Source organism: Sminthopsis crassicaudata, chromosome 1, assembly GCF_048593235.1.
Source record: "Sminthopsis crassicaudata isolate SCR6 chromosome 1, ASM4859323v1, whole genome shotgun sequence".
NCBI classification, from domain to species: Eukaryota; Metazoa; Chordata; class Mammalia; order Dasyuromorphia; family Dasyuridae; genus Sminthopsis; species Sminthopsis crassicaudata.
The window spans coordinates 56,953,161-56,965,217 of record NC_133617.1 but is presented as its reverse complement, the minus strand read 5'-3'; the positions used below and the strand labels follow the sequence as shown (position 1 = coordinate 56,965,217).

The 12,057-nt window shown below is 43.8% G+C and overlaps 1 protein-coding gene across 1 annotated transcript in view; it reads right to left on the bottom strand.

Annotated features, from left to right (window-relative positions):
- Positions 1–12,057, bottom strand: part of SBNO2 (strawberry notch homolog 2) — a 197,269-nt gene that overhangs the window by 33,216 nt on the left and 151,996 nt on the right. Inside the window, 6 exon segments of the mRNA XM_074305058.1 lie at positions 4,539–4,682; positions 6,821–6,911; positions 7,152–7,285; positions 7,997–8,157; positions 9,316–9,412; positions 10,170–10,253. Of these exon segments, the coding sequence (XP_074161159.1) occupies positions 4,539–4,682; positions 6,821–6,911; positions 7,152–7,285; positions 7,997–8,157; positions 9,316–9,412; positions 10,170–10,253 (711 nt within the window).

Here is a 12,057-nt window from a genome sequence, read left to right as displayed (position 1 = left end):
TCAAGGAGGTATGGACCAAGGTTGAAAGGCATTCATTTTTCCAAATGCTGCTTAAGCATCAAGTAGCCCTGAGGCCTGTGCTTGGAGCTAGAAGAGATTCAGTCAGCTGGCATCACCCCTCCCTGCCAGGGGGGAGCCAAAGTCTAGGAAGTGGGGGGGGCAAAGAGATGTGAGAGTATAGAAGCGAGAATGCTTGCCCCGGCCTCTGGGAGATTGGAGCGGGTCTCCTTGCTTCAGCTTCCCAGGCATGTTTTTGCTCTGTCCTTGCCCGTGCCAGGATGATTCTCTTTGGCAGAGACAACATGCCAAGTTCAAAGAATTGGGCAAGTTTTCTTTCTAATCTGTTCTCATCATTCTATCTATTCTGAGAAATTAACCTTCTTTAATTCTTCCTTCTTCTGAATATTGCTAGGCAATAAAAACCAACCTAAATCAAAACACTGCTTCCTAGTCCTTGGTTTTTTTTTTTTTTTTTTTGGAAGCTGTAGCTCATCCTAATCATTTTTTAATGTTCTCCCCCCAGTCCTGTTCTTGGCTTCTAAACCTTATCTTCCTGTGAGACTTGCCTTCACTTTATGCCCGGTAATGGCCATGTTTTTCCTGTTCAAAACCTAGCAATGGCTTCCTATTACTAGCCTACTTCAGCTATCCTGTACACAACTGCTCCTTGGAAAGAGTCTCCAGTTTTCCTATCTTCACACCTTTGCTTAACTTGCTCCCTATACTTGGCCCAATTGTTAAAACCTACTTACACGTTAAACCCTAACTCAAATGCCATCTCCTCCAGGAAGTCTTCCCTGATATCCCCTCCATCTGTACTCCCTTTGCCATGGGACCTCACACAACATTTTTCTTACCCAAATTTTATGCACTTACATATTACTGAGTATTATATTTATGTGTGTATGTGCCATATTCACTAACTTCTGACAGCAGGAAGAATGCTGTACCTAAATATCCCATTTCTGCTCATGTTAAACTAATGCTCTGTTGATTCAAATTGGGGCAGAAAGGGAAGGTTGAAGTAGGTGGTAGAGGGCATGGAATGCCAGGAGAAAGAACTCATTTAGGAGACAATGGGAACCCACTGAAAGTGCTGGAACTCAAAGCTGGCCAACAGAAAACTTAGTCTGGCACTGTGTGAAGAATGGATCAGAGGGGGCCGAGGGCAGAAGCAGGAAGATTATGGAATAAACTGCAGGTGGCAGCAATAGGAATGACAATAAGGAGACATACATGAGAAACTGACTGAACGGGACTTGATTTCCACATGGGTAGTTTAGGAAGGGGAGGAGTCCCTGATGATGGTGAAGTTATGGACCTGGTAGGTTGGGAGAAGAATCTCAAATTATAAAGTCATTTGGCTTAAAGTCAGGACTGTAATACAAAAATGCTAAGAGATCTGACTATGTTTTCACAAATGCACACAAAAGGACTGAGAAGAAATGAGAAATTGGCACAGCATTGGGGTAAAAGCTGGGGGAAAGAAGTCATGTCTCAATTCTAGGTACTTTTCCGCTGCACATGGGAAACTTTTGGGTTCTGACTGCACTTAGTGCTGTGAGACTAATGAATCACCCCATAAAAGGCTATTTAAAGCAAGTGTCGCCCCCATAGAGCTGCTATTCCAAGCAGTCACATGCAGGTGATCATCCAGAGAGTAGACTCATGGGTAAGTGATGGGAGAGCCTCCCAAAGGATTGCTTTTCCGGACTTCATTTGATCATTATTGAGTGTGTGCTTGGTGGACCTTTTATGGCAGAAAACCTTTTTTCAAAGCAATTTCACAGAGGAAGTAAGCCCTCCTATGAAAAGTGAGCCAGAATGTTGGTGGAGGGTGAACTGACCCAACTTTTCTGAAGAGCAATTTGGAACTATGCCCAAAAGGCTATCAAACTATGCATACCCTTTGATCCAGCAATACCACTACTGGGTATGTGTCCCAAAGAGAGTTTAAAAAAGGGAAAAGGACTCACATGTGCAAAATATTTACAGTAGTCCTTTTTGTAGTGGCAAGGAACTGGAACTGAATGGATGCCCATCAGTTGGGGAATGGCTGCAAAAGTTATGGTATATGAATATAATGAAATATTATTGTTCTACAAGAAATGATGAGCAGGCTGATTTCAGAAAAGCCTGGAAAAAAATTACATGAAGTGAGCAGATGCTGAGTGAAGTGAGCAGAACCAAGAGAACCCTGTACCCAGTAACAAGACTGTGTGATGATCAACTGTGATGGACTTGGCTCTTGTCAGCAAGGTAGGGTTTCAAGACATCTTCAATACCTGGGATGGTAAATGCCATCTGCATCCAGAGAAAAAACTATGAAATCTCAATGCAGATCAAAGCATACATTCTTTCTTTTCTTTCCCTCTTTTCTCTTTTGTTCTGATTTTTCTTTCACAACATGACTAATATGGAAATGTGTTTAACCTATATCAGACAGCTTGCTGTCTTAGGAAGGGAGAAAAATTTGGAACTCAAAGTCTTATAACAATGAATGTTCAAAAAGAAAAAGAAAAGTGAACCAGGCACCTAACCTCCAAAGTCCTGTAAACAAGAGACAGGAGTGGGGATGCAAACCCAGATCCTCAGACTCCAACTCCAACTCTCCCTCAGATATACCATATCATGTCCTGGGTTACCACAACTGAGTGAATAAAATATAACTTCCCTCAACAAAAGCAGAGAGAGCCTAACTATACATCAACAACTTTCTACATATTGGGCACTCTCCTTTCTAAGAAAGAGAATGACAAGGAGGGTAGAGAAGCCCAGGAGGCCTGGCCATTGCAACTTACTTTGGACAGATTGTTTCATGACTCAGCACCTCCCCTTTTCCCTACTCTCCTCCCTCTCCCCTCCCAGCTTAGGGGTACCCCGCCCTTCCATTTCCTGGAATGCTCCTTTCCTGAGCTTGCATTCCTCATCTGGTCCAGATAAGATAACCCCTATTGTGCCTCCAAAGGCACAAGATGTTTGCAATATCCAGACCACCTCACATTTGCTTTGTGCCTTGGACCATTTGTATGTAACATGAATCCAAGAAATTGGTCCCAATCTGAGAGAGCCCACTGGGTGAACTCTCAAGTCTTTGCTCCTTAACTGAAATATCTTCTCCTCTGAAATGGTAATAGGAAAGGCTAATAGCTCCAGTAGTTTTGCTGACTCATGATACTAGAAACTATATTAAAACCTACATTCTCATCACCACTTTACCTCCTCATGGACAGAAGACTGGAGCTGGATCAAAGTTAGAGAAGAATCAATAGAAAGCTCTCTGCACTGAACTATCTGATTCTGCTTGGGGCTGTGGTGTCCCTGAGAACTGTAACCTAGAGCAATAAACACCACCTACCAACTACCCAATTAAGCCTTCTGCCCTTTCCCGGAAGACCAACTCTAGCCAGAGGCAGTGACACACCCTGGTATGTCCGGGAATCTAGGGGTCAGTAGAGATGCACATGTCCCTGTCAAGTCTCGTAGCCAAGAAATAGCCTTGACCAACCAAGGGGTAAATGTGGATTCTTTCCTTGGCTCAAAGCCTTTCAAAACTGGAGCAAAAGTCCATTACGGGTCCTGTCAGAATGAGAGAGGGAATCTGTCAAAACAGCAGCTTTCAGAGCAGGGCTTGGAGTCAAGACCAGCTGAATCTAATCACCTAAATCTCTGACATCTTACATTCTGAGCAGCGGCCATCACTGACATTCAGAATGACAACCAGCCCATGGACCACTCTGAGCTGTCAAATCAGGATTCAGTGAAGCGCCTGCCCTTCTGCCCTCAAGCCCTCCTGGCCTATCAAAAGCTGTACCAATGGAATACAATGCTGGCAGATGATTGCAAGTTTGAAAAGTCTTTGTGTTTGGGCCTGGCAGCACCATACAGGGAACAGTCTAAACACATAAGGACAAGTTCAACCTTGGAGACAGGCTCTTACACCAAGAACAGGTTTTTTTAGGGTTGCTTCAGAAACTTCTGAGTAAAGGGGTAGAGGGGTCTTCGAAGGCAATAACAGTGACTAAAAGAATTTGAGAGCATTTATAGAGCTCTTTACTACAAAGGGACATTTCTGGCCTAAGACATCCTTTGATGAGTAGGATCTCTCCCCCTCCTTCAGTCCCCAAGTGATTTTTTCGCTCTGATATCAAGGTACTTTCAATTTCTCTTCTTCTAACTACATCTCCCCTAAAAGAACATGAAGGCTTTAAGGACCAGGCCTACATCTCATTGTCATTATAGAAAGCAGGACCCCAACAAACAGTGTTAATTATCCTTTAGTTAACCAAAAGAATCCAATTAGTCAGAATCTGTTATGGGGCCTTATTTCTATCTCCCACAAACAGCCTATCCATGAAAACCCCAGATGTGTAGTGAGAGGGCCCATGAACAAAGACTGAGATGGCTGAGAGATGGCAATGTTCCAGGACATTCTTTCATACTTTCATATTCCAGACCAGGTCACCCACCCCATCCTCAAAGCCCTGGGAGGGAGTTCTCTGACCCCAGGCCAGCCCTGAGGCTCACATCAAGGATATGACTCCATCAAAGTTTTCTCCGCACCAGTCAAGAATCTGCCTGATCCTGGTCCGGTGTTGCCCCCCTGCTTGGCTCTCCCCAATTAGGGCAGAGTAAGTGGCAAAAAGGACTCCTTCCGAGGTAGTTGTGTCACCATACTTGATCTAGAGGGAAAAAGTCACAAGAGAATAAACAGAAATATTTATACTCAGCCAAATTGTTGATCTATCCTGCCCTGGGGGGCTTCCTCCAAAGAAAGAGTCTGTGAGCAAGCCCTGTCGTCCACAACGTTAACCGATAAGGTAAAAGAAGTCAATCTGGACATTCATTTTCCCTCAGGAACATTTCATTAAATAGCATAAGTATTGTTACCCCATTTTCAGGTGAGGATAACTGAGGTCTAGAAAGGAGAAATAACTCCAATTTACCCACTGAGTAAGTAATAGAGCAGAGAAGAGAACTTCAGCGCTTGCTCTCTTTAGTTAAAAGGAAGGGAAAAAATTTAAAAAAAAATTTTTTTTTTTTTTTAAAGAGAGAAAAGGAAGGAAAGAAAGAGATGATTTTATGGTGAGGAATGGTAGAGAATAATATGGGTGCTTTTCTTTTTTAGAGAAATAAAATCCCATTGCCTAGAGAACATATCTCAAAGAATTTCCACTATTCCAAGTAATTCAACAAGAGGCTGCCTGTTGATTGATGAAATTCCCTGTTATCTGAAATGACCAAATATTCTGATAAGAGAACAGATGACTTCATACACATGAGCATGTGTATGAACACATATATCCCCTGCTCCCCTCCATGTGCACCCCCATTGAACTTTTTTCTACTCTTAATCCTGATTTTGGGTGAGCTTTTAGGGTATGTCAGAAGCAGATATCACAGGCTGAGCTTTAAGACCCACTCCACTGCTCCCATGTAGGAATGTGGGTGCAGAAATCCAAGTCCCTTTGCTTCCCTAGGATATGGCACCCTTTTAAAAGAATGACCTCTATCCAACAAGGTTTGCTTTGGCTCATCCAAAAATAAACAGACATGCCAGGAATATGCGTACAAGGACAGGAGGATGTGGCCCAGAGTGGGCTGGCCCCGGCCCTTCTTGGCACATGAAAGAAGTCAGTAGTCTAATATGAAGAATTAAAAGGACCAGCCCAATTAATCACTGCATAAGAGCCCCTCAACAACACACTACACAAAGCCATTTAGGAAACAGCCAGTCCTAGGAGGTATGTATGGGACAGTGACAAAAGCAATGGGTTTGTTGTCAAAGGCCTGATTTGGCCACTTACTATGAAGTATGAATTTGAGCAAACCATTTTACTCTTTGGGGTGTCATTTTCTCATCTGTAAAATGGGCAAATTCCCAAGACCCCCTCTCAATCTGTTATCTAATGAGCTTCTGGCTGCCCATTCCTCTTGGGGATATTGTGTTAATAGATAGGAAGATTTTCCTTACATCAAGCCCCTACCTCTTCAAAACTTCCACCCATTACTTCCAGTTTTGGCCCCTCTACCCAAAGGTGGTGCCATATATGTCACATACACAATATACACCCAGAGGGGGAGAGAGCAAGTGTGTTGAGACACCCAATGGGATACGGAGATGGTCACTAAGTCATCTTCTGGCTCAAAGCTAAGGAGGACCTGGCTACGATACAGAGCACATCTCCTTTCCTCATCCCTGGGATCCATGACTTCAGGACTACAACAAATAAATAACTAGATGTGTTGTGACATCCATACAAGCTGTGGTTTATATAGAGACAATAATACCTCTTTTGCCTTTGCCTCTGTTAGTGTCCCTAGGGCAGAATCCAGCCCTTGAGAAGCTCATCATGTGCTGAAGATAATCCCCAATGTGCTGTTGCAAGAGCAGCTCTTGTCCAGAGCACTCACCTCTGCTCTCAGCCTCACGCTGCCTGGGACACAGGGCAAGGCTGCTGCTAACACGTGCATGCTAAGAGTGGAAGGGACAGAGCTGGCGACTACTCACTCAATTTACCTTGGACTTAAAGACCATCAGTCCTGGAATTGAGGCTCCCTGACCCCAAACCATCTGACTCAGATAAGGGCCGTAAGGATGCCGGCCACTTCTGGACAGGCCCTCCCAACCCCAGAAGGATGAGACCTTGAGAGGAGAGCACAATGAGACTTGTTCCCCTTCTGTTGCAATGGAGAAAGGGAACCCTGGCTCTCCAGGACTGGAGAAGGGCAAGAGAAGAAGCTTCACAGAGAAGCTGGGCTCCCTCCAAGGTCGGTGCGGGCCAGCCTCCTCTGGCAGAGCCCCGGGAGCTCTGCTCACCTTGTTTAAAGCGTGCACTGGAATGTGAGGTGCGTTGATGTCCTTCAGGTCTCGCTCAGCATCATACTTGAGGTCATTAGAGACGCTGAACCTGCAGGTGCCAAAGCGGCAGGGTTACCTTCCCCTGATGGCTTTCCCCTTCCCCTGAGCCACCCTCCCTCTCTGAAATGAGATGAAGCGGAGGAGAGACTGATGGCAACCCGACATTGGCCAAAGCCCACTGCCGGGATAGACAAGAGGCCCCAGCCCAGGAGAATCTCTGACCAAAGTACCTGGGGAGAATCATAGCCAGGGGACCCCACTCACTGAATGAGGAAGGAGGAATACTAACCACAGGGATTTCTTTCTGCCCTTCAAGAAGTTCTCAAAGATGATCCCGGCCACTGTCCTGCCCTTCCCAACGCCGGCACCGTCCCCAATGAGGAAGCCAGCTCGCTGTCCATTGGGCAGCACGACTTCGTGTTGCTGCCAATCACAAAAAGGGTTAGCACTTGACAACCACCTATGACTGGGATGCGTCCTGGCACAGTAGCCTGGGAAGGGCCCCGTCAGGCTAAAGGATGATGGGAAATGAGGCAGTGGGAGGATGGGGACGATAACTGTACCCTCCACATTGAGTGCTGCTTCCCAAGATAAAAAGGAAACTAAAGACACCAGCTGAAAACTCAGTCTAGTCTCCTGTCTGTAAAATGTCACCAAAGTGGGGGAGGCAAGAGGGAAGAGGACAATTCTGGGGTCTTCCCAGCTACTGTTGGTCCAAACCAAGCCTTCAAACTTTTTTGTTTGTAGTAAGTTTATTTTTAGTACACATTGTTTTATGAATCATATTGAGGAAGAAAAATCAGAGCAAAAGGGAAAACCATGGGAGAGATGAGAAACAGAAAAAAGAAGTGAACATCGCATGTGTTGATCTACATTCAGTTTCCTTAGATCTTTTTCTGGATGCACAAGTCATTTTCTGTCCAGAGTCTATTAGGATTGCTCCAAGACTGCAAACTTCTGATCGTGATACTGGGTCTCCAAGCCCAGGTGTACACACAGGTGAGTCCCCCCAACTCAGAGATTCTATGAGCCATTCATACTTCTGTTGTTAAAAATTGGCAAATGACAAACAAGAAGAACTTAAGACCCAGCAGAGACTTTCCCACGCCCAAGGGCACGAGGACATGCTCATACCTGGCAGGCGTAAGTGATAGCTTCTAACTGTAGTGCTGACAAGGATCCGCTGTCGGCCGCGGAGGTGGGCAAGGAGAGGGTGTAAGTGATGTCAGGAGGAGGAACGCTGGAGAGAGTGCTCGTCTCAACCACACGATCTGGATGATGTTTCCCAATCTTAGCTGGAAGGAATACATACACAGTCAGAAGAAAACGTGTGCATTCTCTCTGAGAGCACCATGTTGTAGCATGGCCTTTCCTCTGTCCTCAACCAGGAGGTTCCAACTGCCTTCCTACTCAAGGAAAGAAGCAGAGGACAAAGTGGTATCTTGGAAAGCATACAAGGGATCCCGAGCTGCCTTCTTGGGGCTGTCAAACACAGGCTTGGCTATGCAATATCTGTATGACTGTGGGAAAGATATGGCAGCTCTCCAGAGCTCAGTTTACTTATCTGTAACATGAACTAGGGTTTCCTAGCTAAGATTCTTTAAGTCTTATAATCCTATAAAAGTGACAAACCCTCTGGATTGGTGATCAAAATAATCTAATTCTAGAAATGTTACTGCCATGGTTTTAGTGCCTTTCTAAACTCCTGAGTTCTCAAAAACTCCCTTCAAGGTGCAGGAAGAGGAAGGGAGGGGACACTGGAGGTGTGAGGAGGAGTATAAATTTAGCTGTGTGGGCCCCAACATCACATCAGCAGTACTATTAATGAGCTTTTAACAATCTGCTACAGACTCTCTTGAGTGCTAGAGGCAGAGGATAAGAAGCAATGAAAAGAGCCCTGATGTTGGTATAGAAGACAGTTGAGATTGGAAGGCCTAGATAGGGGGCACCAGTCTTGCTTTTGCCACTTAGAAGTTGTGTGACCTAAAGCAAGCCACGTTATTCTTCTAAACAGGAACAGTGGATCCATCTCACTGGTAAAGGTAAGATGCATATCAAGTGTTTTGTAAATCAGAAACAGATTTATTAGTTAACTCAGGCCAGGCCTCCAGGAACTACCTCCGACTCTCCCAGCAGCTTCCCTTCCCCTCTCTGGATTCTTCCTGCCTTCTCTGCTTCTGCTTTGTTTTCTTATCTGTGTGTACACTGATCCCCCACCTTTTGCTTGCCCCTGTAGAATATAAGCAGACTGAGGGCAGGGATGATTTCAATGATATTTTTGTACCCACGTGGCTTAACAATGCCTGACACAAAGTAGAAGATGACCTGGGCTTTCCAAAATAAGAGTCTATGGAGCCCTCCAAGACTCCCAGCAGAGGGAATGAAAACCAAAGCAAGAGCATCAAGCAGAGAGCCAGCTGTATAGCAAAGTCCAGGCTCTCTAGGCTGCTCACATTTGGATGGGATGTAATCAGCATAGGTTTCTGCATGGCCCAGCTCTTCCGCCTCCTCTTCATCCCCCTCATCATCATCTTCTGGCTGCGTCTGTGACTGGAAGAAAAGAAAGCCTTGATAATGGCCAAATGGTATGGCCATGGGACAAGGAGGCAGGAATATAGATTTTTAGACTGTGTGGTCCTATATCATGTCACAGCCCCTCTGGGTTGCTTTTTTATCACCTGTAAAAATGAGCAAGGGATATTAATCTCTAAAGTCCCTCCCAACTCTGATATCTTTTGTCCTAAGGAACCTCCCAGTTCTGACATTCTATTCAAAAGGCCCTTCCAGCTCTGACATTCGCTGTGCTGAGGTCCCTCTTAGCTCTGAAATTCCATGATCTAACTATTCATAACCATTTCCATGTCTAATATATTTCCAACTATCACATCCCACGTTCTAAGGTTCCTCTCAGCTCTGACATTGAGACATTAAATTCCATTAGCATTTCCAACAGATGGGGGACAATGAGAAGAAAAAATCACACCATGGATATACTTCTACAATGAATGAGGTTGAGACTCTCTGCTTGAATCTTAATGAATTTTGGGTTGTCTCCCAATAAAAGAGATAACTGGAAGTTATTTGAACCATAACTGCCACCCAGGATGTCATAATCTTTTAGGGCCGGACTTTCCTAAATGAAGTGTGTTCTCAGGAAATGGAACTGGTAGGGAGTTTTCCAGGGTGTGGGTACACACACCGCTCTTTAAAAAAGCAACATTGTTTATTCGTAAAACTCTATACTGGTATAATGACTTGGAACTGGAGGGGGAGGGAGGGTCAGTGGAGGAAGGAAGGTTCAGCTCACCTGGTAGCTCACAAGCAGTGGAGTGTTTGGGATAGCAGCAACTGAGTCATCCAGACCTAGAAACTGTCCTGCAGATGAGAACAGCTGGAAGAGAGCAGAAAACAAGCCATTCAAATAAAGGGTGCTTTGCAATCACCCATGTTTCAATCCCCTTATTTAACAACAGCTAAGGGATGCTATGGCAGAGTGTGGAATTGGGGCTGACTCTGGAGACAAGAGGCCAAGGCCTTGGCAACAGATCAGCTTAGAGGCTTCTTTGGAGAGTTTCTGAGGTTAAAGAGGCTGATTAGATTGCGCAGATTTCCAAGAGTTGTCTTGTGAAAAGTAGAGGAGTAGCTGATGCCTTAACTCACATATTCCTATTTTAGCAAAACATAAAGCAACTTATCATGAAAAGATTTCAAAGATGGTACAGAGGAAGCCTCAGACATCTCCACTCTGATGTACCTTTACATTAACTACTTGTTTGGCCTCCAACCTACCATCACTTAAGCTTGCTGGGCCTCTGCAAGGCTTCTCTCTCTCTCTTTTTTTTCTTCTTTCTTTCTTTTTTTTAATAAATCTTTTTATTTTCAAAACATATGCATGGATAAATTTGACAACATTGACCCTTGCATAGCTTTGTGTTTCATTTCTTCCTTCTTCCCCCCACTCCCTCCTCTAGATAGCAAGTGATATATGTTAAACACGTTAAAATATATGCTAAATCCAATATGTATAAACATATTTATACAATTCTCTTGCTGCACAAGAGAAATCAGATGGAAAAAAAATGAGTAAGAAAACAAAATGCAAATGAACAATAACAAAAAGAGTGAGAATGCTGTGCTATGTTCCACACTCAATTCCCACACTTTTCTTTCTGGGTGTAGATGGCTCTCTTCATCACAAGATCATTGGAACTGGCATCAATCATCTCATTGTTGCAAAGAGTCAAATTCATCAGAATTGATTATCATATAATAATGATGTTGCCATGTATAATGATCTGTTGGTTCTGCTCATTTCACTCAGCATCAGTTTATGTAAGTCTCTCCAGGCCTTTCTGAAATCTACCTGCTGGTCATTTCTTACAGAACAATAATATTCCATAACATTCATATACCATAATTTACTCAACCATTCTCCAATTGATGGGCATCCACTCAGTTTCCAGTTTCTGGCCACTACAAAAAGGGCTGCCACAAACATTTTTGCACATGTGGGTCCCTTTCCCTCCTTTAAGATCCCTTTGGGATATAAGCCCAGTAGAAACACTGCTGGGTCAAAGGGTAGGCACAGTTTGATAACTTTTTGAGCATAGTTCCAAACTACTCTCCAGAATGGTTGGTTCCACCAACAATGTATCAGTGTCCCAGTTTTCTCACATCCCCTCCAATATTTGTCTTTTGTAGTTTCCTGTCATCTTTATTTTTTTTAATTAAATTTTATTTTTTATTATAGCTTTTTATATACAAAACATATGCATGGGTAAATTTTCAACATTGACCTTTGCAAAACCTTCTGTTCCAATTTTTCCCTTCCTTCTCTCCATCCCCTCCCCTAGATGGCAGGTAGACCAATACATGTTAAATATGTTAAATACAATATATGTATACATATTTATAGTTATCTTGTTGCACAGGAAAGATCGGATTTAGAAAGAAGGTAAAAATAATCTGAGAAGAAAAAAAACAAAAATGCAAGCAAACAACAACAGAAAGTGTAGAAATCTTATATTGTGGTCCAACTCATTTCCCAGAGTTCTTTCTCTGGGTGTAGCTGGTTCTGTTCATTACAGATCAATTGGAACTGATTTGGATCCTTTCATTGTTGAAGAGAGCTACATCCATTGGAATTGATCATCATATAGTATTGTTGTTGAAGTATATCACGATCTCCTGGTCCT